Here is a 23,864-nt window from a genome sequence, read left to right on the forward strand (position 1 = left end):
AAATCTCCCTAGCTTACTTTCAAGAGCAGACTGCTGTGTGAATGCTTAGCCAAAAATCTGGTCATTCTGACAGTCCCGTAAAATACGGGACACAATCATATTGTAAGTTTGTAGTCTGCCGAATCGTCTCGGACACTTCATTGATGCTTAGATTCAGAAAGAATGAGGAAACACTGGTCTAAATCAATGTTTTATTCAGCCGCGCACCTCGCATACGAGCTCGTACGGATTCGACAAACGTACGACCCCGAGCTGTCCCTTGAAATCCGGTTCAGTTCCATCCGGAAGAGAAAAACAAAAGTTCCGCATCAGCGACATGAAGTAGAGGAAGACTTCCGTGTTCACCAGACACTCTCCAGTCGGCCAATATGGTCTGCCTGCAAATTGAATATAGCATATACAATATGTCCCATAAATTCATAAATAGTTTAAAAATTCCTAAGGAAGGATATTTTTTGGTATAGAAAAACAATTAGTCAAAACTTTTGTCGATAGAGGGTGCTGCCAAAACCACCCAGAGTAGAAGGCTTCCGAACGAAGCCCGTGACGTCACTGAAAAGGTCATCTCACTTATAGGCATTGGATCCACCACAACAAAGAGTAAAGATAGCGCAGGCGTCGTCCTGCTACATCCAATTTCTATAGGTGAGACGACCTTCTTCAGTGACGTAACGAGCTTCGTGCGGAGGCCTTCTGCTATAGGAGGTGTTGGTGCTGCACGGAAGCAAATCAGAATTCTGAACTTGAACCTTTCTTTCATCTCTTCTGTGTCCGAAATATTCGCTGAGCTTCAGCCAACGATTCACGGCTGAGAGAAGTAAACTGCAAATTAACTTCGCCAATAGTGTTTGATCCACGAATGCCAGCATCACTATGAAAGCCTTATGTAAGCACCATTAGCAGAAACATTGAGAAATGAACTGTTAATCATACTCTGCATTTTTTTATAGGACTCTGTGATTCACATATTTCCAGTGACTTGCTCTTGTGCAGCGCCTTCCATTGACAAAAATTTGAAATATTTTTTGTTATATTTGAAAATACACACACACACTCCTTCATGAGAATTACTTTTTCGCAAACCGCATTCAAATACAGTGGAACTTCGGTTAAAAAGCTGAATTTGTTCCGCCAACGTGCTCGTTATCCGAATCGCTCGTATATCGAATTGAACTTCCTCGTAGGAAATAATGAAAACTTGGCCAATTCGTTCCACAATCATTCATACACTTAAAAATCGATATATCTATGTATATAAAATTGATTTTCTGTGTGCGTGTCTCTGTGTGTGTGTATGTTCTCTATACAAATCTACAATTTGAGATCGATCGCCGCCAAATTTTGCATATATGCGAAATGTGATCCGACTTGAACGATAGGCTACTTTAAAAGTTTGTCAGATATGGGAAAATGCCCGAAATGGGCGAAAACTGTTGGGCAGCAATGGTTCCTGGGCGTCAACAATCACTTTCGGAATGTTTGCTTCGTAGAGCCTCAATATATATTCTTATATGTATTATTATTATTATTATTATTATACTTTGCACATTGGCTCTCTTTCTTAACAAGCACGCTCTGGTCACGTGAAAGAATCTCAGTACATTCTGTACTGAAACACGAGATGATCACGTGACCGGATGCCCCTTCGCAGGGTCCGAAGGGCCATGTGTGTGAGAACATCAGTTCAGCTCCAGCTCTCACACGAGATGCACCAACGTCGTCTTTCTCTCTCTTAATATATGTACCATGTAAATGATATCTTCTATATAGCATCATAATTAAAGATAATGTATCTACAACTACGTCTCATTCATACGGAGTCAATTGCGCTACCGTCACCACTTAGCATTAAATTCAGCATTGGTGACCGCAGACGTTAAAACGCAAATAATGATACCTTCTGAATATTCTTCAAAAGACGCCATTACGCAGCAGCAGAGGATTTTTCTCCTAGCAACAGTGGACCACGGAGCAGCCTCCCTTATACGGTCACTTCCGGTTGACCTCTTGGTTCTCTTCTCTCTCAAGCAACAGGATGATGGCAGCAGAAGGGATCAATACGGTTCCCCAAGTTTCCAGTGTCGCTCTCCGCCTTCCCCCATTTTGGAACACAAACGTTTCTCTCTGGGTTAAGCAATGCGAGCAAGCTTTCCTCCTCAGCCGCATTACAAGTGATGATACCAAATTCGCCGCTCTCGTCGCTAATGTCGACTCAGAAACTACGCAAACACTACATGCAGTTGCCGATATTGTCGTCAATCCTCCTGCGACCGGGAAATTCCAGGCTCTTTTGGACCGGCTGATACTGGAGTTTGCCGAAACTGAATCTGCCAAAATCAAGAAGTTGCTCACAGAAATTCAACTCGGAGATGATAAACCATCACAGCTGCTACGAAAAATGCACCAACTGTCGGGATCTGGACTAACCGATGATTTCTTAAAGACATTGTGGCTGCAACGTCTTCCTACTCAAATCCAAACTGTCCTCTCAATATCGAGTGATGGACTGGATAAACTAGCGGAACTGGCTGACAAAATCTCGGAAATAAGTATAATAATAATAATTATAATAATAATTGGCGTTTGATGCCCCTTCGGACCCTCCGAAGGGGCATCCGGTCACGTGATCATCTCGTGTTTCAGTACAGAATGTACTGAGATTCTTTCACGTGACCAGAGCGTGCTTGTTAAGAAAAAGAGCCAATGTGAAAAGTGTAATAATAATAATAATAATAATAATAATAATAATAATACATATAAGAATATATATTGAGGCTCTACAACTTTGGTTACCGTGGTTCCCTAGCAATGCATTTCGGATATGCATATGCCTTTACAATATTTTTTCACTTCTTATTGCCGCCAGTATTACAGTTTATGCCTTTATAAATGGTTTGTCACTTTTTCAATCCTCCCAGTAATTGAAGAAAACCCGGGAAGGACCGGGTATTTATAGCTAGTGACTAATAAAAACGGCGTCAATCAGTAATACAACGCAATAATAAAAATATGATAAATAATACAGTAAAATATATGTAATATAATAACGCCATAAATAAACATACAATATGAGAATAGGAGGACTTTCGTTTAGGACGATTTACGGACTCGCTGTTGTTAGCAAACTTATTTTTTTACGTGACTTTGAAAAAGAACTTATCCAATGACACGCATTTTGCCTCCTCTTTAGCATTTCTCGAAAATGGGAAATTGCATTGTCGTTGGACAGATTCATTGCTTGCTTTGCTACAGCTTTATTTGGTTAGTTCTTCCCTACAAACTTTTGTGCACAGATTCTCTCATTCTATACATCTCTCTAATCTCATTTGAGGAACTTGTCAGTTCTCTCTTCTTCAGACGAGATACCGACCATAAACTCTTGCTGTTGCGTGTAAAGAGTTCTTGAATATCATCCTCACGCACTTCCTGTCCTATGGTCTTCCCCAAGGACACAATCTATTCGACAAATTTTGGCTCCTGTTCAGGAGCTAGCCCCACAAAGTCACGTTCAATAATGCAATCATTCCACAGTTTTCACTAGCAGAATTAAAAAAAACTTCAAGCGCACGTACGCGTGATCACAATGCTACGTCTAGTTTTGTATCGTAAACAGTTACGTCTCTCGCATGTATGTTCATTTGTCGAGTGAGGCACACTTACTGGAGACCATAGAGGAGAATATTACCAGCGATTCCACAGTGCGTGTGTAGGACAGAGCGGTATACCATCGGCTCAGCTATGGTAATGTAAAAATAAATAAACAAATCACAAAAAATTTTCCTCGTAATGCGAATCATCACTTGTTAACCGAGTCAAATTTTTTTTTTAAAATTTTTGCTCGTTATGCGAATTTCTCGTTAAGCGAATCACTTGTTATGCGAATCATCCATTAAGCGAATCGCTCGTTAACCGAAGTTCTACTGTATACCCGAATTCCTTCAATTTTTATGAAGTGTTTTAAACTATTCACTATTAAAATGTTTTCGAATTTATGGGATACCCTGTACATGCTGCCATATGATGCATCTGTATTTTTTAATTTTTTACTTCGAGCTATTAAAAAAAATCGACGACATAGTAGTATAGTATAGTATAGAACCGAGCACACCCAGGCTCTGTCGCTTTTGCGATATAAGCTCATTGGTCGTGAGATCGTGGGCGTGCCGGAAAAAAAACTCAAGCCGGCCGGGACCAACATCCACACCCCCAATCCCAGGGCACATCACCGCTCGACAAGCCAGGACAGCACCGCGGGCGCAATCCCCCCTCAGCCCCGCCGACGCGAGCTACAACGCCCCAACACGCCCCGTGAAGGGAAACTCCCGACCATCCTGACAAACCTCCACCGCGGACACGAGAGAGAACCCTCCACAGGACGGGGACACCACCCCCACCAAGAAAAACACGGACGCCTCGCAACAAGGGCCCTAACCGACGCGCCACTCCCGACCACGCACGAAGCCACCCGACCGCCGACACCCAGTCCCGCCCTCCCTGCAAACCCCGCACCCCCGAACGGTCCGCCTCCCCACCCGAGGAGCCACATGCGGGCGCGACAGTCAAAGCCGCAGTTTGCCAAAAAACATGTGCCACATCATCAGAAAAAAAAGAAAAAAAAATACTACAGATATATTAAATTGGTCCTCTGCAGCCATTGCCGAGAGAGGTATTCCGTGAAGTGCTGTGAACTTCGACTCTTACGGGTTCTCCGCATCATCATCCTCGTCGGCGAGGCAACTCATGATGAGATGCTTATGGGACGCCGTCACGAACGGTCGCCTTTTTTTTTCCACCCTCCTTCAACATTGCAAAGTGCTAGTGCAGTTCTCCTGTAGGTGGTAAGGGCAGGTGGAATACCGCCCTGCCAAAGGGAGCTTGTCACGGACCCTAGGCATAGGCTGGACGGGTCGGGGCTCTTCGCTCTCAAGGTCAATTATTGACATAGCCCACTTGTGTGCAAAACTCAAGTTGGAAAAAGGCTGGCATGGCCTGCTTGATAGCGGCGTGCTAGCCATAGATACCAAATCCCAAAAAAAAACGATTTTCCCCCCCCGCTCCCTGCTACACCAATGCTTCAACGGAAGTGATACATACGGTAAGTAGTAACAGGTGAGTGGAAATTCTCTTGCATGTGCTCTGAGTAAGATGGGCATAATCTGCCCCTTTGCCGATACCGACGGCGCCGAAGCCGTAGCTAGGTTGAAAAATCTTGCGGGGGACCTGGACGAATCCGGCCCCAGGGCAGAGTTTGGTAAGGCTTTTCTGCCATGGATAGATAAGCTTAAAAATATTGTTTTTGGGGAAAATGTGGCCCATGTTGGGTGTATCTTTGAGGAAAAGATCGAAACCCTAGTGATTGAATACTACCAAATCGAGCAGGAAGGGAAAAACAGGGTTGCCCTTAAGGGCCTCGAAGAGCTCTTCTGCGAGGCAAGGGATCTATTTGATCTCATGGGAAGTAAAACCTGCTGCCACAAAAGGGCGCTCATGTTTAAGCGCAATCTTACTTCAACCCCCATGCAGAAAGTTGACTCTGACCCCCCCCCCCACCCGGAAATGGTGGTCGGAGAAAAAAGTTGAAAAAGAAGAAGAAGAAGAAAAAATCCAACTCAAATTTGGGGTCCTCAACTGCCCCCGGAAGTTCTTCAGACACGCAGAAGTCTGACTCAACCATGAACACTACAGAAAATTTGACCCACGGGTCCGTAACAAATCCAAACACAAACATCAATTTGCGTCTCAGCCTTACTGACAATACGCCCGCAATCTCTGAAAACAGCACCAATATTACAGAGCGCCTGGACTCAGGTAATTCAGAGGAGAGAACTGATACCCCCTCGACTGAAAACACCACTGACTTTACTTCGAGCCTAAACAGCTCCGGATCTCAAAACGGCTCCACCGCTCTTTCCAGCTCCACTGCGGATAGCTCGCTGCCAGAAAACACCACTGCCACAAACGACGTAAGAATGCACCAGGCTATAACAGACGCAACTGGACATCTGTCTTCTCCCCCTGCCCCCACTCTGATCTCGCCCCCCCCTCCGGAATCAGACAAACCGGATCATGATAATATGACAACAGAGCGAGCTCTGTCACCGAATTCAGTAGGAAACGCCCACTCGAATATAAACAACACTGAAGGGAACGCCCCTCTTCACTTGGTAAGCACTACTTACCCGATTGTAAACACCACAGGAGGAATTGCCTCCTTTAATATGGTGGGTCAAGCCCACCCGAATGACAACGTTCCAGAGGGTAACGCCCCACCACCACTGATGGGAAACGCCCCCTCACCACCGACGGGCAACGCCCCCGCAGCTAACATAAACACAAACAATGCTCCTACGCCCCCGTCGGACGAGGACGAAAATGACCAAGATGACATACAGAATGATGCAGGGTTCCAACCTGCACGACGCCCTCGTAGGCGTAAAAACATACCTGCCATCATCCTTAGAAACTGGGGAAACACCTGGCTGACAGACTTTGGCGCCCTTCGAGCCCTCTGCGAAATACCCCCCACTTCAAAACCAACACAAAATACACTTGTGGTCGAAGTCTTCACTGAAACTGACCACAGAACAGCAACTAAATTCTTCGATGAACGGAAATTTAACTACAATACTTACCAATTACACTCTGAAAAAACACTAAAATTTGTCATCAGAGGGCTCCCAGCAAATGTCAGACCTGATGAAATAAAGGAAGAGCTCCGAAAACAAAACATTAATACTGTTAAGGTCTCAAACATGACGACCAGAGCAGGAAATAGGCCCCTGCCCTTATTCTTGGTGGAAATCACCATCGAAAATAAAAATTTTGCTAACATAAAAGAATTAGCTGGTATCCCCATCGACATAGAAAGATACAGGGGTAACGCCGCCCCAATACAATGCAGGCGCTGTATGGCGTTCAACCATACGGCCCTCTTTTGCAAACATAAGCCCGTATGCGCCTTCTGTTCCGGGCCGCACGAAACAAGCAAATGTAGGGATAAAGGAGACAGAAGAAAAATAAAATGTGCCTTCTGTGGTGGCCCCCACACTGCCACCTTCCCAGGATGCCCTAGACACCCCAATCAAAGAAAACAAGAAAAGGGCAGAATTATCATCCCCCTGCTCCCCCTTCACCTCCGGCCGATATCTGCCGAGGACTTTCCCCCCCCTCCCAGGAAGCGTCCCCCCGGAGCCTGCGAGTACCAAATTGGGAACTAATCTGCCAACTATCGAAAACGATGAAGAGTTCACGCTTGGTACCGACACTCTCACTATCCGCCCTTCACGGCCCCCCGGGCCAGAAACTGGGCCGAAATCGCAGCCCTCATACGAGATACCCCATGCTCAGCAAGCCAAAATAATGCAAGAAAAACAAGCCAAATTGCATAACACAATTCAGGCCGGTGTACACCCGCTAGCCGTGGAATACAAACAAGCCCCACTAGATGAACTCTCCTCCAAATTAGAGGAGATGGACACCAGCAAACGAGCAGCTACAGCTGCATACAATTATTATATCCTTAAAACCGAAGAAATTGACTCGGACGAAGAATCATACGAAGATGCTCACGAGTCACTCCCAGAAAAAGAAAACCTAGAAATTAACGACAAGCAAACAAACACAAATTTGGCCCAGGACGACACTGGACCCGAAACCCAAGTGAGCGCACAGACCCGCACAACCGAAACGGATGTTCCCAAGCAGTTGGCCTCGGCCCCCACCAGCTCACTACCCGAAGCACTTGTTCACCAGCTAACACAACTTAAAAAAGAGGAAATAACAACTTTAATTTTACTACTCCAATCCCTGCTTAAAAGTAGCTCAAACAATTAGTGCCCCCCCCCCAGACCATTACGAATTATGGCTTGGAATTGTAATGGTCTTAAAAACAGCCTGAAAGAGCTGCAGGAGGAGGTCCACCGAGCACAGCTTGATATAGTAATGCTTTCTGAGACCTGGCTGCTCCCCAGCAACAATCCGATACTACAAGGATTCACAATGGCACGAAGAGACAGAATTTTAAATAGAGGAGGCGGAGTAGCAATTTACATTCGAAACACCATCCCCTTCCAAAATATTGTACTCCCAGCCTCTACAGAAATGGAGGCCATTGCCGTGGAAATCTTTGTTGAGCGTAAAAAATTCATCTTCTGCTCAATTTACAAGCCGCCCCGAAACAAAATTGACGTCAACCTTCTAAATACACTATATGACACAAACACCCCAGTTTTCGTCGGGGGCGACTGGAACTGCAAGGACCCCCTCTTTTGCAGCAAAAAAAGAAATAAGCATGGCGTGGCCCTCCGACGATACTGCATGAATAAATTTCTCCAAGTTCACTCTTCCCCCACTCCTACACACATCCCTGGATGCCCACGGCAAGCTCCTGATGTTATAGATTTTGGGATCTCAAAAAACTTCCTCTGTGACATTGACACACACACCAAGGTCATCTTAAATTCCCCCCATAACCCTGTTTTCTTCGAGGTCGATTTTCACATCCCACGATCCAAACGAATCAATAAACGAGTCGACTGGACCAAATTCCAAGAACTAACTGAAAACGACGATGTCATTCCAATCACAATGGAAACGCCCACGCAAATTGATGAGGTTGTTTCACAACTGTCAAACCGCTTCCAGGAGGCCATTGACCTCGCTTCTAGCGAAGTACACTTCTCTGACCTCCGATACGGCCTCCCGAGAGACATCCTACAAAAAATAACCTTCAAAAACCAAATCCGTAAAAAATGGCAGCGATTTAGACGACGACTAGACAAAGTGCTCCTTAATCGTCTACAAAGCGAAATAAAAAGAGACGTTGCAGAATACACAAATGACAGATTCTCTGAATTTATTGGAAACGCTACAGCTGAAAACGGGAACCTGTGGCGAGCTTGGAAAATTTGTAGACCTCCGCAAACACGACTCACAAAGATCAAAAAAGGAAACGGATTTGTTTTCTCTGAGTCTGACATAGCCGAAACCTTCGCTGACGCCTATGAGCGTCAATTCTCCCCAAACAGGGTCCAGCCATAGCCCACTAAACAATTAAAACAATGAATGTCTAGTCGGCCGTGGTCCAGCCAAGGGACGACACAATTAGCATCTGTCAGCGCGTATCCAACTACATACGCTACCACAGGGAAAATAATCCTGGACACATGGCAAACACAAACGAAGAGGAAGTTAAATCACTCATACAAAAATTGGATCCCAAAAAAGCCCCGGGAGCCGACGGCATCAGTAATAGGGCAATTAAACTTATGGCCCCTGCCCACCTCACAACACTTACTAATATTATAAATGCATCAATAAATATAAATCACTTCCCAGTTCCATGGAAACACGCAGTCATACGGGCCATACACAAACCCGGAACTGACCCGAATGTTGCCACCTCTTATCGCCCGATCTCGCTCCTCAAAAACTTCTCTAAACTCTACGAGCGAGTCATTGCCACTAGGCTTTTTCAATTCACTGACACAAATAATATAATCCGACCGGAGCAGCACGGCTTCAGACCAGAACACTCTTGTGTCACACAACTGCTCCGAGTCACTGAATTTGTAACAAACGCCTTCAATTACAAGGACTCAGTGGCAGCCCTGTTCTGCGACATCTCGAAGGCGTTTGACAAGTGTGAATATGCAACTCTACTTGGAAAATTAATTAATATGAACTTTCCACCACACTTCATACTGTTTTTCTTCAATTACCTCATGGGACGAACCTTCCAAGTAAAGATTGGACAGACCCTCTCCTCCCCAAGGCCCGTAAGGACATCCGTCCCTCAGGGAAGCGTTCTTGGGCCACAGCTCTTCTTGCTCTACATGAACGATTTCCCAACCCCCAGAAATGGAATCATTGCCTTATTTGCGGATGACGCAGCAATTCTCTGCAGCCACAGGAAGCCAGCCTACGCCCTTTGGAACCTCCAGGACGCAGCCCTTGACATTGAACAGTGGTGCACTAACTCCGATGTACGCATGAATTTTAACAAGTGCCAATTCATGTGGTTTTCCAGGAAAACTAAGCTTCCTAGGCACACTCTTCGTTTCGGAGGCCATAACCTCCCACCAGTACAACTTGTCAAATATCTGGGAGTCCTTCTTGACAAGAAACTCCTCTTCCGCGAGCATGTCCAAATGGCCAGGAACAAAACAGTCAACATTATGGGCATGCTAAACAAGATCACTTTCCCCCAAGCCAAATTGTCTTTAATCAACAAGACAATACTTTACAAATCAATTCTGCGTCCCACAATGCTCTACGCTTCACCAGTCTGGGCCCACGCTCGGAAGCTCAACATAAAAGGCCTACAGGTACGCCAAAACAAGATTCTCAGACAACTAACGAGAGCTCCTTGGTTCCTTCGTAATGCTAACATCCGCCTTGACCTCCAGATTACACACCTCTGGCCGTACATTCTCGAACTAAACCAAAGCCAATTCGATAGAATGAGCGAATCCCGTTACCCACACATCAGAAATATTGTTGACTACGCCACTGATGAAGTAAGAAAATACCGAAGACCTAAACAAATCTGGGCGCTCCAGTGGCACGATCTCTAATTGCATGCATATCATGCACACACTTCTTCACTCTTCCAACATAAACATAAACTTCAAAGGGGAGTTTCCCCCACTTAAAAGTCCGCTCTCTTTTCCCTAAAATTGCCTATCCCAGGCAGAGCAGAATCATCTCCAAGCTGAAGTAACGAGAGAAAATATCTTCTTTTCCCTCCCGCTGACGTCACGAAACGCCGTCGTTGAAGGTCAAGGAGAGAGAAAAAGAGGGAAAAGAAAGGAAAAAGACGTTGGCTGCTCCAAACAGCTGTTTCTCCCACGCTTCCTCTCTCTCGTCAGAGGGCGCTGCGGGGGAAAAAAAAAAGAGAGAAAGTTTTTTATTACTATTATAATCGCAAAGGGCTTCCCTCGCGTACTCCAAAAAAGGCTTAACAGAAAAGGCTTAACATGTAAAGCCGGCTGCCTTGCAGTATTTCCCTCTCCTGTTGGGAGCTACTCGCTTCAAACGGATCGGGGTAACGGTCAGCTCGCGACCCGTTCGCATGAGCCTGAGCCCCAGGGACCCCGTTGAGGCAGATTACCTCTGTATATATGTATTTTTTGTTTAGAATTCTTGTAACCATGCCCTTGTAAATACATTCATTTAATCAAGCGTATATATTTACCCAAGAATATGCTCGTAACCTTGAAACTTTTTCATACACTGGGGAATAGAGTTTCCCCTGGGATAAATATAATTTACCCGTTTGGGTGGGAATCTCTCAAATCCATGGAAAAAAAAAAGGAAAATTTCTCTTTTTCGGTTTTCTTTTTAAACTGTACTTAACGGCAAACAGAGCAAGAGTTTTTTCACTTTTCTGTTATTGCTTGTGTGTTGTATTTCATGCTTCCTTCCCCCCTCCTTTCCTTTGTCACCCCCTTCCCCCCCCCTAACAACTACTAACAACTTTCTCTATCCCCCCATCCCTTCCTTTCTCCCCCCCCCTCCTTGATTTCACAAAACTTGTCGCATTGTACGGCGGAAACGAACACTCACTGAAAACTTCAAAATTATAAAAAAAAAAAAAGAGGAAAAACCGACACGTTCTTCACAGCTTCATTTCACTGTCTTCTTCTCCTGTTAAAACTACTAACAGAAGGTTGTGGCGCAATTTACCTGCAAAACGTGTTACCAGACCAGTCGTTAAACTTAACTGACCACCCCGATCTTGACAAATTTTCTCATACACATGCACAAATAAAACACATACTCTCTTGTCTTTCTCTTCATACGTAGTCTCCGTGGCTGCAATTTGTAAGCCCGCAGTTGGCCCGAAAGGGCCAGGCCCGGGAAAATAAATTCTATTCTGGTCTGGTCTGGCTCGTCGGCGAGATCTTGTTCTGCATAATCGACTCGTCTGTTGACCAGTCTGGCAGATCGCCTAAGTTGGCCCCTGTTTGCTGATGTTGTCTCCTCATCTGGGTTGTTATCTTCATCCAGTTTGGCTTTTTCTGGGTGATTTTTCGGGTATCTGACCATTTCCACCAGCTTCCTTGTAGATTGAGGTCTGTCAAGGATTGCTTTGATCCAGGCGGTCTCGTATTGTTCATCTGGAGCCTGGAAGTGAAAAATCCTTGTGTGTTCACAGGTTGTAGCGTAATGCCATTTAGAGCCCGTCGACCCACAACTGCACTTGTCATTCGGGATCAGTTTGAACCTCCTCAAATATGCCGAAAATGGCCCGCGCCCTGTGATAAACATTGTCACTTCCCTTTTCCAATTGCTACTTTTCAGACCCACAGTTTTCAGCACCTAGTGGGTGGAGCGACCGTTGGCCTCTGGGTTGTCCCATCTAGTTTGCCACTTCCTGAGGAAGTCCGCCCTTAGCATCGCTTTGGCCGCTGAGTGTGGTAGCTTGATCGTGTTCCACTCAGTTCCGTTTATGGTGGCATCTTTTGCCATTTGTCAGCTATCTCGTTGCCCCAGGTGCCCTCGTGGGCTTTGACCCATGAAAGTTGGATCTCTGGATGTCTAATCAGTACGTTTCTGGCCCGCTTGACCATTTCGTGTTCTGATATAGGGCTCCTGAGGGCCAGTAGGCTGGAAAGGCTGTCCGTCCTGATGTGTGCAGGGACTCCTCTTATTGCTGCGTCCTTGACTGCTTCCAGTATGGCCAGGAGCTCCGCCTGGAAAACTGTGTTCCTGGACTTCAGCTTGGCCTTCCAGGTAGCGATGATCTCTTTGAGTGTCGTGATGACGTAGGCGGCCCCCGTCGCCTCCTTTAATCTAGACCCGTCCGTGTAGTAAATTTTGTTTTGAGTTATGTGAGCGAGATGTTCCGCGGAGATCTGCCCGTCCGGCAGATCTTTGCTCGGGTGTGTCGTCCAACCCTTCATCTTGGCGCTGAAGTCACCCGGAGACAGCGTCTCTCCGTCTATTTCTGTGGACTTGTGCAGACGTAAAAGCCTTGTCACTTTGGCTTCGTATTCGAAGCGAAACCTAAGTGGGGGGATGCCCAGGATCACTTGGAGGGCGTTCGTGGGAATCGACGACATACGTATGCAGAAAATACTACGAATAAAGCAGAGTGCAAATGCGGTTGTCCAGCTTCTAGGTGCGTTGCAGAGCGGGCATGGTCCAAACGGTGTTGGTGGCACAGAGCTAGCTGGCTGAAATTGGTTTTCTTCAGTTATGTGACTTCGAAGAGCGAATGTGAGCTGCTCTACTATTTGAAAAATTCTCAAGTCACCTCACGTCTCTCTTTCAAGATATTGGAAGGCAGGTGGTAGTTCATCTCGAATATGTAAAAGCTAGCGAACACCAAATTCTGTGTCAACTCCATCCGAACCGCACATGCTTAAATTGTTGCCATAGGAATAAAAATGAAGCGATGGAGTACAGTGGGGTAACTACTGGTGACCATCCCGAGTGACAGAACGGGACTTTAAGATTGACTTGACAGAGTTTAATATGGAGTTTCATCGTCTTTTTTTTGTGATTTAGAAGTCTGAACTGTTAGCGTAAATTTTGCAGCAATGAAGTGCATGTTCAAAACCCATGTCAGAATTCTGTGGTGTTTGGTCAGAACGTAACTCCAAAATCACATTTTTGACATATAAGCATTTTCATTGTCATTTAAAAATCAAAAATAAAGCATACACACAAATACAAATTTCATACATCAGCATGTTGTTTAGTGCACACGAATTTGTGCATTTATCTCACTTCTAATTAGTTATAATTAGCAAGACTTACTACTACATCAAAAAGCCATTTTTTGGAGATACATCACGTTCTGACCAAACACCACAGAATTTCTCGCAAGGTTTTGTATTACACTGGGACTTTGATGAACAATGCTTTGAATAACTTTCACCATCGCCCTTATATTCCAGTTTCTGAATTTTGTCCTCAATTTCGGGAGTAACAATGGTTTTGGTGGTAGTTTGCCTTCAACTATCGTCGTCTTCGAGCGTAGTTCCGGTGCACTTGAAGTGACTTTCGGGAAAGATTGAGGGAGGAACATTGTGGAACTTACGAAGTACGAAAGCCTGGATAACCAAGCGGAGATCGAGATGTTGTTCGGAAAGAAAACTCACATTCCTCTGTGGGGAATCGAACCACCAATCTCTCACTGTCCGGGCGAGTGTTCTAACCATTGAACTACAGAGGACAGGCATTTTCAATCCTTAGAAGAGCATATGTATGAATGCTGAACGGGACTGCGCAGGGACAGCCTCCAAGCTCAGCTAATAGCCCTTACGACGTTAGCCCCCAGATGGCGATATATAGAGAGAAACGATGTCACTCTCCGCTTTTCATACGAAGTACGAAAGCCTGGATAACCAAGCGGAGATCGAGATGTTGTTCGGAAAGAAAATTATAGAGAGAAACGAGATGTCATTCTCCGCTTTTCATACGAAGTACGAAAGCCTGGATAACCAAGCGGAGCCCCCATCGCCCCCAGATGGCGACATTTTCTTTCCGAACAACATCTCGATCTCCGCTTGGTTATCCAGGCTTTCGTACTTCGTATGAAAAGCGGAGAGTGACATCGTTTCTCTCTATTGTGGAACTTATTTGAATAATGCTAGAGAGACAGAGAGCACTGATCAATGTATCACATGGATCCCTGCAAGAAATTTTCTGAAGCTGTATAGCTATGCAGCTTCCGCCAAAAATGCTAAACAATGAACAAGAAGACGCCCTATGTCGAATTCGGTCAAGAAGTCAGTCCTCCAGTGTCATCCCGCCCCTTTTGATACGAAAAAAATCACTCAAAATACCTCGCACATCCATTGCTTCATTGCTATAAGTCTGCTACAACATTTCAAGTGTCTTCCGTTCCTGATTTGCCAAGTTCAACACAGAACTTCATATTTACACGGTCGTGTTATGCTTTCAATGTCCTGACTAAATGACTCATGAGGATCACAACACCCTCGACTGCTGCTTGCCAATTCGAATGCAATATTCACTCATTGCCATATAAGCTCTAGCGAAGGAAAATCTCAATTTCCTCTGTAGCTTAGTGGTCAGAGCACTCGTCCGGCAATCGAGGGACCCGGGTTCGACTCCCGGTAGAGGCAGAGATGAGTTTTTTCCTTCCTTAAAAAAAAAATTAACATCTCAAATAATAAATATCTTCACAACATCCAGTCTTCTGTATATCTTGTATAAAATTAAGTCTGGTCGTCCACTTGAAGCGAGCAAGCAACGCAAAAGTGACAACAGCTGACATTGAATCAGACAACTACTGGCGTCTCACATCGTCCACTGAAAACAACTCTTACACTCTGCTCAATCCGGGACTGCACTCCGTGCAGACGAGCGTGTTCATTAATAATCTTGAGGAAATATTGAAAAACTAAAATTTTTGAGTAATGGATACAGAGGAACTGTATTTATTTTATTTTTATTTAGTAAAGCACCAGGAGGCATATAAAGCTCTTACACTGAATAAAAACATACAAACAAGACATTTAGAAGGGGGAAGCACTTTGTAAACGGAACAAGGTCAAAGTCAGCAACGGTTAAAGCGAATCTTGAGTATGATGAGCACACAAGGTCTGATGGTAGTCTATTCCATATTCTGGCTGATCTGCATCTGAAACCGTGGAAGAAGCAGTCTTTTCTTGGCCATCGGGATCTGAATTTGGTAAGGGTGTCTCCGCAGATTTACCTGGCTGTCAGTGATGACAAAAAATGAACGCCCGATGGTAAATATACCATGTTATGGACCATTTTGTAACACATTTTCAAGCCGGAACAATTCTGCGCCATTCTAGGGAATGAAGACCAAGAACTCCAAGCCTCGCAGAGTAGGACAGTCCGCCCAGGCCCGGCTATCGTTTTGTGCAAGATCTTTGGGGCTTTTCTAAGAGCATTATGTTTTTGATCTCATATGGGCTCCAGACCTGTGAGCAAAACTCAAGGGTAGGCTGGACATACACACAGAAAGCATATACTAGAGTGAATAAATCACATAGACGGTAGGCCGTACGTAGCAAGTATGCATTTCTATTAGCCCTGCAAACCATTTCCCGATAATGATTGGAAACATCCAGATAACCGTTCATTAATATGCCCAAATCTGAGCAGATATTAAATTGCTGTAAAGCAGTGATTCCCAACGTGGGCGTTAACGCCCCCTGGGGGGCGATGGAAGATCCAGATAGGTGATCCGGGGGGGGGGGCGGTAGAAACTACGGGTATAGCATAGGATTATATGGGTTAAATTGCGTTGGGGGCCGCTGGGAGAAAAAAAATTGTGAAGAAGGGGGGCGATGGGACAAAAAAGGTTGGGAAACTATGCTGTAAAGGTTCATTGCCTATCCAAATTGGTCACGGTCATCTTGTCTGTCCAGATGCAGTGATCCACACTTTAAAGTACAGATGGGTAGATTGTTTCGAGAGCTCCACTGAAGAATCTGATGGCATGCATTTTGTAAGCCTATTGTATTTTCATCTGGGGCAAACAGCTTCATATCATCTGCATATTGTAATGGGATATTGGTGATACCGCCTGGGTAATATTGCATGTGAACAGGGTAAACAGAGTCGGACCCAGCACCTAACTCTGAACCGCTGAGGTAGATACTTCAAACTCGAAGAAGGTGTTCTTATTATAAATAAAGAAATAATCATATTTCATCTGTTACCACTAAACCATCACAACCCATGTACGGCAATTATCACATTTTCTGTTTCAATGTTCACGTGGGAAAGAAAGGGAAGAGATACTAAAGGAGGAAGAAAAAACGGCACGAGTGGCAAAAAAGAGAACAATCGCACTGCACCTGCGCAGAAACTGTAACACGCGTAAAATCCCAATTCAGCGCGACTCGTAGACAGTTTGCTGCTGTCAGATCGTTTGCAGGACGTTCTCTTACTTTCTTTGCAATGGGATCAGTCCTGCGAATATAGACGACTGTGCGTGACTTGTTTATCGCTTCTAATCGCTTCCAGTGGACGACCGGCCTAAAGAGAGGAAAAAAAAATCCACGGTGTTTGGCCAAACACTCCACTTTTCGTACTTACCGATCAAGAACGGGATCAGGAATTCCGAATTCTTAATCTTGTTCCCGTCCTCCGAGAGAAATCTTTCGGGTCTGAACATTTCTACGTCGTTGCCAAAGATCATGGGGTCGTAGTGAACAGCCCACAGGTTTGCGCACACGTGCGAATGCTTGGGGATGGAGTAGGAAAACAATTCTTTATCTTCCGCGGTGCTATATTGAAGTAAAAAAAAAGGTGACATACGTTCATCTTGGAAAATTATCACTTTAAAAAAAACTTCAAAATGATTGTTTTGAATTAATAGTCATCAGAAGGCTTATCGTAGGATTCACATCTGCAGCTAAAAGTGTGTTTCTGAGGCATCTGACTCATGAAATAAACGGACCTCTTTTTCGGGTGAACTTGAAAAAAGCTGAGCTTAACCACTACCCGGTCTCATCCTACATGTCATTTTCCAAAATTTTGTTATTTTATGCGGGACATACTTACTTTCGAAAATTCTAACCAGATCTCATTTTCATGGGGGGGGGGGGGGCCTTTGCAACCGCGTTAAGTCGGTACTGCTCCTGACCATGATTTTTGAGATGGACAAAGGACAGAAGTTTAAGTGAGTTCCCTTCATTAACTTTCTAAAATAAGTAAATAAAATGACTTTTGAACAAGGCTCGGTCGATTTCCATCAAAAGCCAAGGGTCAGAACTTTCAACAACCAGCGTGAGGACAATCAACCTATACCCTGACTCAGAGGCGAATGCACTCCTCTAATTTGTGGGAGCCACGACTGTACACGTATGGCTCATCTATATATATAAAATTGGTTTTCTGTGTATATGTTCTCTGTACAAATTTACAATTTTATAATTATCCTCGCCAAATTTTGCATATATATACCAAGCAGGGTCGGGATTGGACCATAGGCTACTTTAAAAGTTCATCAGAGCTGGGAAAATGCCAGAAATCTGTTTGGGAACAACAGTTTCTGAGCCTCAACAATGACTTTCGGAATGTTTACTTTGGTTACCATGGTTCCCTATCAATGCGTTTCAGACATGCATATGCCTTTACAATGGTTTGCCTCTTCTTTAATGCTGCCAGTATTATGTATAATAGTTCATTCTTTTTCTTTTTTTTAATAAACAAATCACAAAAACACAGACATATATGCAAATACAAACATACACATAAGTACAAACATAAAAACACATAGATACATAGATTTTGTGTCCCTAAGAGACTTAGAAAATTCTTCCAGCCCGTCTAAAGGGAGTTATAAACACTTATGGTTCAGACAACAGCTTATTATAATGATAAGACAGGTTATATTGTAGTTTTGTTTATATATTTACGATTATACGATATATGTCAAAATGTTAGGTTACTCATTTTGAGAGTCATAATCACGGTTATATAATTAAATTACTTATTGTGAAAATCAGTTTGTACATTACACACATACATATACGATACATGTACCTATCTCTACACTTACATGCACAATCAAACCATATACATCCCTTTATCATTTTGCAATATTTTTCTCCCTTTTTGCACATAGTGGTATTTTAATTTTTTATTTAATATAGTAATTTTATAATGGTTTGTCACTTTTTCTATCCTCCCATTAATTGAAGAAAAACTGGGCAGGGCCGGGTATTACAGCTAGTACCCTATAAAGCGGGTCAAGTTAAGAATCGATCTATTAATGATATACGGTTATATAGTTATATATATATTATTATTTCTGAAACTTACGCCCTGAACGAGGTTACGGGGACAATGTTGACCCAGCGCATCATTTCCATGATGACGGCAGTCGTGTAAGGCATCATCTTCTGTTCTACGTTCGGCAGGAACCTCTTCGTGCCAAAGACAGTATCGATCTCGGCGTGGACTTTGGCTTGGACGTCCTGGAATGTGGCGCAAATTAGCAGCAGCCAATCCACAGAGATTCTCGCCGGCTCAGTCCCGGCCCAGTAGAAAAACGCCATGGAGTCACGCAATATGGGGTCTACAATGGTAAGATAAGAAAATTACAAAAGCAGAATAACGCCAACACTGTGGCATTAAGACAAACAATTAGGCGTACCAACTACACTATGTTTCCAAAAGTCTGGGCCCTTAATGGAGTTTATACATTTTTCTCGAAGTTCTAGAAAAAATACTGGCCACATCATTTTGAAATTTCGGTCACGTGAACCCTATGTTTGTACTCACAATTTCCAGTGGAAATTTAGCCATGAGTGCATTTGTGTAGGACAGACAAAAAATTAAATTAGGAAAAAAGGTTGTTGATCAACCCTGTACGACAAAAAACTGAAAATGATATATAACTTTCACAAAGTATTATACTAACTTTGCGGAACATTTACATGTATTTTCATGAAAATAGTACGTAGATTTAAAAAGATATAAATGCTTATCATAAAAATTCCTATTTTCATTTGATCATTTGGTCATTTTTGTCGCACCACGGTCATTTTCTGCACACGAGGGCTAATTAGACCGGGACCTACAATTTAATGCCGATTCCGAACGGCAGGCTTGTTTTTTATACTCATCGAGAGGTTGGTGCGCTAACCCCTCAATGGGGGACTCTCTGCGGTAGCTTTTGCTGCGGTCAAGTCACCGTTTTTTGTTGTACCCCTGTGTCAGGAAATCCAATTTTCATCGCAGATTATTTTACTGATAACATACGGCGCTTTCAATCAATTTTTGTGTTAAATTCACAGAAAAATTGTCACTGCACATGAAACACATGAAACATCTAGTGTAAGAATTTAAAATGTGACAATTTATTACTCAATGATAAATGGACATATGTATTGCATGTATTTTTACCGCGCATGCGCAGAAAATACCGATTTTAGTTTTTTCATAATTTGGTTACCAGATATATAATGCAACTTTTATAAAAATTCCAGTCAAATATCGTAAAATTTTAGAAAGATATACGGGATATTGTGAGCTGTAATTTATGTTGTTCCCTGAGAGTACCTGGATGGTAAGGGACTTTCCACAAATTGGTATTTTGATTACATTACGTTATTTGATTATTTCAAAAATAAACCCAAAGCTTTATGCGAATGAGCGAAGACGTGTCTGATGCTATATAATAAAATTGCTTGAACAAAACACACGTTTTTGATGTCAAAATGGAGAAACTGAACGAAATGATTAAATGACAGAAAATAATTGAAATACCTATTTGTGGAAAACACCTTATCATTCAAGTACTCTCAGTCAGTAACTTAAATTACAGCTCACGATATCGTGTATATCTTTCCGAATTTTCTCGACATTCAACTAGAATTTTTATAAAAGTTCCACTATATATCTGACAACCATATTATAGAAAGAATCAAATAGATACTTCCTGCACATGCCCAATTAAATATTATTGACTAAAAACACGCATATCTCATTGAATAAAGTCATTAATAATTCGTTGCTATCAAATTGATGAATCTGGAATTTTAGAAATTTGTTTGAAATAGAAAACATTCATACCTTCGTGAATATGCGTGCAATTTTCACAAAAATGCGCAGAAGTATTGCAAAAATTTTGTGTAATATTTTGTGAAAGTTATGAATCAGAATTTTATCATACAAGGGTTGATCAAAAACATTTTTTCCTATTTAATTTTTTGTCTCCCTTCTATTATCAATGTCTGTTATTAGTCAAAAACCCACGTTCTGTGCATCATAATGTACGGGAGATTCGCCGAATTTTATGCGCCAACACGAGAATCCGATTGGCCTGGGTTAAAGCCCACGCAGGCATCTTTGGCAATGAAATAGCCGACAAACTTGTCAAGGAGGCCACAAAACTTCCGTCTCAAGACGACCACCTTTGGCCAAGGAATTTGGTCCATCGGGTGCTTGGACGTGTTGCAGGAGTGGCAGACCAATTGGAATACATGTGCAGCAAAGGACGCATACAAGATACAGCGACGAGTTCATTGGCGTTTGAACGTATGGCCTAGAGAGAAAACAATCGCTATCACCGAGCATGGCCCTTTTCCGGTGTATCTTCTGCGTTTTAAACGTTCTAGTAACAGCGTATGCATCTGCGGTTCAAATGGTTCCCTATGGCACTATATAACCACGTGTCCCCAGACGAGAGACTTCCACTTTGGCCAACTGCTAGAGTCCAGAATGCTTGCTTGAAAATGAGAATTCTAGACAGCCCTCTGAACTTTCAACGTTTGCAGAGGTTGATTCGATTCCTGGACCACAACCTACATTTACTCCCCAAAAAGACACGAGCTGCGGGATCAAGGGGACGGCATTCGCGCTCGGAGGACCCGTCTTACGTGCCAACAAGAGAGGTAACACGGTTACCTATTGAAAAGTATAATTTACGGCCAAGAAGACATGCATCGGTTGTTTCACCGACACCTAATAATCGATACAATTTACGCCCAAGAAGACAAGTGTCAACTGTTTCATCCTTTTCCGGCGGGTGTGAATGAAATGGAGATGCCGGACATATAGACGTCAATTTATATCTTATTACAGCTTGATTGCTGAGATTGGTGTATTCTAGATTGGATAAACTCACTTCCAGATTCTATCACATACAAGACAAAAATTATTCTTTGATTATTTATATAAGGACTATTACGATTACGGACTGATTATCTGTGGATGATGCTATATGATCACAATTTGTGCGATTATTTATTGTATATATGTATATCATTGTTATTTTCACATAAATTAATAAATTTCCGGATACACCCATCCCCCGGGAAAGCTTCGATATCTCTCTGAGATGGGAAGCGGGTTGTGTCCGGTCCTTCTATGTTCAATGTCTCCCTCCTAAATGCACTCGGGACTAAATTTCCACTGGAAATTGTGAATACAGACATAGGGTTCACATGACCGAAATTTCAAAATGATTTGCCCAGTGTTTTTCCTGGAAATTCGAAGAAAATGTCTAAACTCCAAAAAAGGCACAGACTTTTGGAAACATAATGTATGTTGCCTCCGTCACCTTTGAACGACGAGTCTGTGTACGACTTATTGATTGACAGCAGGCAGCCGTCGATGGAGTCTACCGCATCGTTGTCGACGGCATTCTTCTGGTGTTCGGATATTTCTTCTCTGCGAAATTCAACAAGAAAATAATATATATATATATATATATATATATATATATATATTAAGTGCATTTACAACAGGATTGTAGGTAGATTTATACGACTCATTTAGGTAGTCGCTGCTAATCAAGTTTGGGTCGTGACCCATAACTCAATAATTCCTGTGTTTATTCTAGTTGTATGACCCATCTGGGAAGGTCCTGCTATTCAAGTTTGGGTTGTGATGCATAGTTGAAAAATCCGTGGCTTTCTTTTGCTAGTGGATTTGAAGGACCCATCTCAGAAGCCCCTGCGACTCATAGGTTAAGCGCACCCTGGTATAAGTCATTTGTTGTTGGGATTCTTGTCTGATTAGTGGTGAGATAAAAAAGGGATTTCTTCTAATGTATGTATAGCATTTCATAGTGTATGTTGTGTATATTTCCAGTGATTTGCTTTTGTGTAGCGCCCTATATCGTAAATAATTTGAACTAATTTTCTTTAAAAAAAATCAATCATCGTGAGAGTAACCGAGTAACTTTTTTTGCTAACCACACTAAAATATACCAGTGGTTTCCAATGGGAGGTTCTTGGATTTTTTTAGGGGTCCACGGGCTTTTTACTAGTGGGTCCATGATCCAATCGTAAAATTTAAAAAAAGTTAATGCCAAGTTGAAAAAGAAGCAAATAATGTAAATGAATTAGTTAAAAAGAAAAGTTTCAATTAAATTTACGTGCAAAAGCACCGCTACAACGTTGGTAGACTGCAGTAGTAATATTGTTATGATTTGACAAAAATTGTACTTTTAAAACTATGAAGCGTTTTTTTTTGTGGTCTATTTGTAGACATTGCTACCGCATCACATTTCCCAGTACTGAATAGAATGTCCTCCATTATTCGAGAACATCCTCGATGATAGATAGCTGTACTGCTGTAAACGAATGTATATCAAATGATTTAATTCTTTCTGGGGAACGCGGAAGGGGCGGCCTATGTCAGGATATTGCCCGGATAAAATATTGAATATCAGTTGATACACATTTTCCCAACACGCGGTTACATCTTACAAATAACCGGCAAAGGTTGAACTTGGAGAAACTCACTCTATGTACTCGTTCAGGCTCCTCAACGTGTTCGTCAGATCCTTCGGTTTGGTTATCCCTAGCTCTTGAGCCATCTTTGTGATGCTTGGGAAGAACAATATCCAAGCCGTTTCACTCAGAAATCGTGAGATTTCTCTGAGGTTTTCATCGAATTCGATCTTCTTCTTGTCGTCAGGTCGCTTTTTCTTGTCGAATAGCAACAAAGTCATGTTATTGGACATGCTAGTCGTAAGCATCTTGGACACATCGACTGCTCGTTCTCCCGCAACGTCCATCAATCGATCAATTAGCTGTCGAATCTCTTCCTGCACAACGATAGAATTATTTGCCAAATTTAAAAAAAATCAACGATATGAATTTGAAACTACGTGATTGAGCGAATGCAGTAAAATGAATGCGTACCCTTATGAATTGTCCCATGATAGATTTCCTCTGCTCCAAATCCTGTAGAATATGCATAATCAATGTTCTTTTTTCTTCTGACGCCCCGTCATGGATTGCCCTCGTTTCTAGAACATTCGAAGTTGAAAGAAATGTTGACACTATATTCACTGAATCGTAAGCGAAATACAGTAAAATCTCTCTGAGGTCTGTCAGAGGAAAGGTCCTTTGGATAGGTGGTTTCTTAATAGGTGAACTAATGTCGAGGGT

At 42.9% G+C, this 23,864-nt stretch overlaps 1 protein-coding gene across 1 annotated transcript in view; it reads right to left on the minus strand.

Moving 5' to 3' along the window:
* Positions 1 to 173: 173 nt before the first annotated feature.
* The window catches only part of LOC149084754 (cytochrome P450 18a1-like), a 29,691-nt gene continuing 6,000 nt past the window's right edge, over positions 174 to 23,864 (minus strand). The window contains exons 3-8 of the mRNA XM_089235526.1: positions 23,616 to 23,722; positions 23,214 to 23,518; positions 22,025 to 22,134; positions 18,781 to 19,036; positions 17,050 to 17,240; positions 174 to 377 (exon numbers count right to left, since the gene is read on the minus strand). Coding sequence (XP_089091652.1) covers positions 196 to 377; positions 17,050 to 17,240; positions 18,781 to 19,036; positions 22,025 to 22,134; positions 23,214 to 23,518; positions 23,616 to 23,722 — 1,151 coding nt within the window. The 3' untranslated portion in view covers positions 174 to 195. The remainder of the gene's footprint in view (positions 378 to 17,049; positions 17,241 to 18,780; positions 19,037 to 22,024; positions 22,135 to 23,213; positions 23,519 to 23,615; positions 23,723 to 23,864) is intronic.

Source organism: Pholcus phalangioides, unplaced genomic scaffold (genome assembly GCF_987345545.1).
Source record: "Pholcus phalangioides strain wild (caught in Gottingen) unplaced genomic scaffold, Ppha-v1.0 ptg000008l_1, whole genome shotgun sequence".
NCBI classification, from domain to species: Eukaryota; Metazoa; Arthropoda; class Arachnida; order Araneae; family Pholcidae; genus Pholcus; species Pholcus phalangioides.